Source organism: Eretmochelys imbricata, chromosome 3 (assembly GCF_965152235.1).
Source record: "Eretmochelys imbricata isolate rEreImb1 chromosome 3, rEreImb1.hap1, whole genome shotgun sequence".
Taxonomy (NCBI): Eukaryota; Metazoa; Chordata; order Testudines; family Cheloniidae; genus Eretmochelys; species Eretmochelys imbricata.
The window spans coordinates 81,583,892-81,590,161 of record NC_135574.1 but is presented as its reverse complement, the minus strand read 5'-3'; the positions used below and the strand labels follow the sequence as shown (position 1 = coordinate 81,590,161).

General features: G+C 35.3%; 1 protein-coding gene across 5 annotated transcripts in view; it reads left to right on the top strand.

The window, feature by feature from the left end:
• Positions 1-221: 221 nt before the first annotated feature.
• ATG5 (autophagy related 5) overlaps positions 222-6,270 on the top strand; it is a 117,632-nt gene continuing 111,583 nt past the window's right edge. For all 5 annotated transcript variants that reach the window (XR_013345607.1, XM_077812880.1, XM_077812879.1 and 2 more), the window contains exons 1-2: positions 222-343; positions 3,371-3,498. Coding sequence is in view for 4 of the 5 variants with exons in the window: in XM_077812880.1 (XP_077669006.1) it covers positions 236-343; positions 3,371-3,498 (236 nt within the window). In the remaining variant the exon portion in view is untranslated. The remainder of the gene's footprint in view (positions 344-3,370; positions 3,499-6,270) is intronic.

The following is a 6,270-nucleotide window of genomic DNA, read 5'->3' as shown; positions in this document are numbered from 1 at the left end:
TGTAGACCGTTTCAGTCAACCCTTTTTTTTGTAGCAATTAATAAATTTGGTAACTTGATAAATAGAACTCTGTTCTTATTACCTTTTGTCAAAGGACCATAGTAAAGGGAGTACTGTAAAATTTTGTATCTTTTATTTGAAAAAGCTGATCTTGCTTTTTGTCTTTTGGGGGTGTGGCATAGTTCTGGTTGAAGAAATAATTTAGTCTACATGTGCTTCAGTACCCATTGGAAGAATGACAGATGACAAAGATGTGCTTCGAGATGTGTGGTTTGGACGAATACCAACCTGCTTCATGCTGTATCAGGATGAGATAACTGAAAGGGAAGCTGAACCTTATTATGTAAGTACAATGAAGATAGGCAGGGCTAGCCCAATCACATCTGGGGTTTTTTTCAGGCTCTTTGGTCTTGATGCTTCTGGTGGGAATGTTTTTTTGTGTGTGTGGGTTTTTTTTTTTTAAATGCAAGCGAGAGTGGGTGTTCTAGTATAGGTGGTGACTAGGTAGCTGCTGGTGTTCTTATCAGTATTCCACCTAGACTTGATTCAAGGAGAGTTAGATGACACAATGAGTTTAAAAAAGAAAGGGGTGTCTGGCCTGTGGTAAAACTCTCACCATTATTAGCATTCATGAAACTGTAATAATGAGTGTTTTAAAAGGTGTAGGCAGGGCTTTTCACTTGAACCTCAAATTAATTGTGTTGCATACATGGGTATGGTGATGTCCAGTTTGTGCAATGAATGCCTTTAAATGTATGTGAATAAGGTTGCTGGTTTCAATGGAAAATAATGGATGTGTCCTAAGAAGTGTTACCCTATTAGGAGTAGACAGAACATATTTATAATACTTCTTTAGACTAAGGGCTAGTCTACTTACCACACTACATTGGTGCAACTGAGCCGCTGTGGCGCGTCTGGTGAAGACGCACTGTGCCAATGGGAAAGTGCTCTTCTGTCGGCATAATTACACCACCTCAACAAGAGGCGGAAACTGTATCAGCAGGAAAATGTCTCCACACCAGTGCTAAGTTGGCGGGTATTGGAAGGGAAGAAACAAGTAAGTTACTTTTCAGAAGGTTTAACCGATAGGGTGATCTAGGCATTTGTGAAAAATATTTATAGGCTTTACTAAAGTTCTGAAATCCTAAGAACAAGTAAATGAATTAGTTTAATTGAGAGAAACTAAACATCCACGGTTGAAATGTTTTTTTTTTCTCTTTTAAAATTACTTACCTAAATCCAGGGTGAGTCACCTAAATGTAAGTGGCCTGATTTTTGTATATGCTAAGTATCTACAGCTTCCATTGATCTAACGTGAACTGTAGGTGCTTGAGATCTCTGAAAATGTGGCCATTTTTACTTAGATGACTAGCTATGGATTTAGGTGTCTAACTTTAGGCACCTATATTTGAAAATTTTGACTAAAATTACTAACATCAATGAAATTAACTTGTGATCATACTGTCCGGTTACTTAAAAAACAGAAACAAAATCATATTCCCACATTATACTATTCCATACTTAATTGGTATTACAATTTGGACTAAAGTAGAATAGCTAAGCAAGATTTTGATGAAAGCAGTGTTTGATACCCTCTCACAAGAACCCTGCTAAAAGGGCTTCTGTGAAGGATTTGCCATACATTATTGACCACCTTGTTGCCCCACCCTACACAGAAGAAAATTGGTCTGTAGCAACAGTGAAAGTATACCTGTAATGTAGAAACATATCCCACATGGATCTAGCTGCAAAAGGAAACTAACAAGGGTCATGTGATGCAGAAACAGAAAGATGCATGATAAATAAAAATTGATATTTTAAATCACAAATGTCTGGACCCCCGTCTCAAGCATAGGAACTGACTAGAATTAGTCTGTAAAATGGTTTGAGGCCTTTGAATGAAATACGCTAAGTAACCTTGCAAAATTGTCATAATTTACCAGTTCAGGCACAAAATTTTCTTGTCCAAACTTATTGTGATGGCATTTAAAAAATTTTAAGTTATTTTAACTTCTCTCCCAATGTTAAATGCTCAAGCCAAGTGGGAAGAGATTCATGCAAATACAGGCTCTAGAAATGCAGTATTAAACCTTTAAATCTTGTGGGAATGCTAAGTAATAATTTTTTTACAAAAGACTTCCATGTCAACTTGTTCTGATTTGGTTTAATTTTTTTTAAAGTTAACCAATCTTTTGATTCAACCATTTAAACAGCATATTTTGAAGTCTATTAAAAAAACCAACTACATTTTTATGTAAGGGCTTTTCTGCTCACCTTATGTGTCTAAGGACCTTTTCAGTTAGTTCCTCTCTTACTGACTTTGTGAGGAAATGTTGAAACTGATTCTATATAAGTGCAGTCAAACGTGAAAACTAGTTAAAAATACTCTTTTGCTACTTTAATATAGTTACAATTTTTAATAATAGGTATAAAAGTTTCAGATGAGAAGTATGGGCAGGTAAGAGTGTTAGGAGTAACTAATTAACTGATGGAGGATTCAATTATTTTTCTTGTCTTTTACTTAGAGTTGCAAACTTTCTGTTTTGGATAATGTGCCTCTTCTATTTGAGAAATAAATATACTTAAAAGGTGAATTGCATAGAGTGTGTCTCTGTTTCATTTTATAAAATGATAGTTTTTCCTTCTATTTTTGAGGAGGCAGTCAGTGGGTTTTTAAGGACTGGGGAAAATCGCAACAATCCTGATGGGTATCACATATGAATACAAAATATGAAGAGGGTGGAACTTGCAAGATGCAGAGAATGCACAGTGCACTATGACACTGTTCATATGAATTGAACAATATTTTGAAAAGTTCAGATTACAAATTTTTAAAGTATCAAATGTTTATCTGATCAAAATTTTTAGTGCAAGTGAATCTTTAGTTTCAAGCAGTTCTTTATAGAAATGTATCTATCCTGTTTAATGATATGGCATACTCTATTTTTATACCTCTTTGAAAGAAAAGGGTCCAGTTATGAGAAATGTAACTGGACCTGACCACTGAGTAATTTCTGCCTTTTAGTAAATTTCTTCTGTCTCCTTCCAGCTGCATTGAGTGAGGAAGAGAAAAACAATTTACAGACTATTTTTTGTGTTAAGATATTTTCAGTGCTGAAGCCAGTTACATTCAAAACTTGATTTAAAATAAGTATCATTTGATAGCATTAACTTATTGGCGTTTAAGAAGCAAATTACTATTACTGTCTAAAAGTATGGCATGTTAAAAATACAAAACAAAAAAGACCCAAAACCCCAACTGCATATTTTGTCTTTGTTTTTGAAAAACAGTATCTATATTTGGCTGTATATTAGATTTCTAAAACTTCAAAAAATAAATGACACCTGCTTGTACAAACTTTCCTTTCAGTTGCTTTTACCTAGAATAAGCTACTTGACGCTGGTAACGGACAAAGTGAAAAAACACTTTCAGAAGGTTATGAGACAAGAAGATGTTACTGAGATATGGTTTGAATATGAAGGCACACCGCTGAAATGGTGAGTTGATTTAACTTTGCAACATTAAACTTTGCATGTATAGTACTAAAAACTACTGTATAAAAAGTTTGAGTTAAGCATGCTGTCAGTATTTGCATCATAAACTAATCACATCTTACCGTAAAGACTAGAGTTTCAGTACAATAGCATCTTCTCAGAGAGACCCATCACAATATTACCATTTACAAACATTTTGAATTAGTTTTGGGATGAGTGGTATTTAAACTGTCTCTCTGTAGAACACTTAATTAAATGCTTACTGTGACAGATCTGATGCTCTGGAAGCATGGAATATTCAAGGACTGTTATATTGAAATATGACATGCTATGGATACATGGAATATTCAGACTATTGTGTCAACTTTATAAATATTATATGCATCTTTATAAACTGGCTAGTAATTGTATTCCTGGCTAAAGGGGGGAGCTAACAGATTTGTGGTGTTTGGCAACTGTTTCATGAACCTAGTTGATCCCTTTGTACTTTCTGCTGTTGACTGTGAACTGTAAAAAGAAACATTACTAATCAATAATCTTTCATGGAATAATACTTCTCTTCCATAAATAAGGAACTGTTTTTAAAGCAGGTGATTTGAAAAGTATGGTGTGTGCTACCTCAGTAGAAATAGCATTTGTTCTTAGTCAAGCATTGTACAAGGCAAACTGATTTAAACATGGTTTTTAGATACATTTCTATATGTTGTAGATGGGAAGAAAAATATTGATATTAGCGACTGGGGTCTCTGTGAAAACTAAATGTCATCTAGTGGACTCTGCTTTGCACTGTACTGCTGACTTGCAGGTGTTGTCTTGTGACTCTCGCGCTAATGAATTCCTATGAAAGGTGTTGCTTGAAATTGTTACTAGGGCTGTCGATTAATCACTGTTACGTGATTAACTCAAATTAATTATTAAAAAAAATTAATCGCTTTTAATCAGTCTGTTAAACAATAGAATACCAATTGAAATGTATTAAATATTTTTGTATGTTCTACTTTTTCACATATATTGATTTCAATTACAACACAATGCAAAGTGTGCAGTGCTCACTTTATATTATTTTGTATTACAACTATTTGCACTATAAAAATAAAATAAATATTATTTTTCAACTCACCTCATACAATTACTGTAGTGCAATCTCTTTATTGTGAAACTTCAATTTACAAATGTAGATTTTTGTTTGTTACATAACTGCACTCAAAACCAAAACAATGTAGAACTTTAGAGCCTACAAATCCATTCATTCCTACTTCTTGTTCAGCCAATCACTAAGACTAACAAGTTTGTTTACATTTAGGGGAAATAATGCTGCCTGCTTCTTATTTACAAAGTCAGCTGAAAGTGAGAACACGTGTTCGCATGGTACTTTTGTAGCTGGTGTTGCAAGATATTTACATGCCAGATGTGCTAAAAGATTCATATGTCCCTTCATGCTTCGGCCACCATTCCAGAGGACATGCTTCCATGCTGTTGACGCTTGTTAAAAAAAAGTGTTAATTAAATTTGTGACTGAACTCCTTAGGGGAGAATTGTATTTCTCCAGCTCTGTGTTTTTTGGATTCTGCTATATATTCCATGTTATAGCAATGTCGCATGATGACCCAGCACATGTTTGTTTTAAGAACACTTTCACTGCAGATTTGACAAAGGCAAAGAAGGTGTCATAACCACACAGCTAAGGGTAGCTTAAAATTCCTCCTAACCTGTAAGGGGTTAAGAAGCTGAAATAACCTGGTTGGCACCTGACCAAAAGGACCAATGGGGAAAGAAGATACTTTCAAATCTGTGGGGGCGGGGAGAAGGCTTTGTCTGTGCTCTTTGTTTTTGTGTTCCCTGGGGAAGCAGAGAAGCATCAGGTCAGAAAACTCCTTCTCCTAAAATCATCCTAAAATGAGTCTCAATATTGCAAAAAGACTAAGTAAATACGCTTATGGGGTCTTTCATGCGGGTCCCCACATCTGTATCCTAGAATTCAAAGTGGGGAGGGAACCCTGACAGAAAGTATCAATGTAAGATTTCTAAAGCTAGCTACAGCATTCGACCCAAGATTTAAGAATCTGAAGTGCCTTCCAAAATCTGAGAGGGACGAGGTGTGGAACATGATTTCAGAAGTCTCAAAAGAGCAACACTTTGATGCGGAAACTACAGAATCCGAACCACTAAAAACGAAAATCAACCTTCTGCTGGTAGCATCTGACTCAGATGATGAAAATGAACGTGCGTCGTCTGCACTGTTTTGGATCGTAATCAGGCAGAACCCTTCATCAGCATGGATGCATGTCCTCTGGAATGGTGGTTGAAACATGAAGGGACATATGAATCTTTAGTGCATCTGACACGTAAATATCTTTCAACACTGGCTACAACAGTGCCGTGCGAATGCCTGTTCTCACTTTCAAGTGACATTGTAAACAAGAAGCGGGCAGCATTATCTCCTGCAAATGTAAACAAACTTGTTTGTCTGAGCGATTGACTGAACAAGACATAGGACTGAGTGGCCTTATAGGCTCTAAAGTTTTATATTGTTTTGGTTCTGAGTGCAGTTGTTTTTTGGTACATAATTCTACGTTTGTAAATTCAACTTTCATGACAAAGAGATTGCACTACACTACTTGTATTAGGTGAATTGAAAAATACTATGTTGTGTTTTTACAGTGTAAATCTTTGTAGTCAAAAATAAAGTGAGCACTGCACACTTGGTATTCTGTGTTGTAATAGAAATCAATATATTTGAAAATGTAGAAAACATCCAAAAATATTTAAATAAAT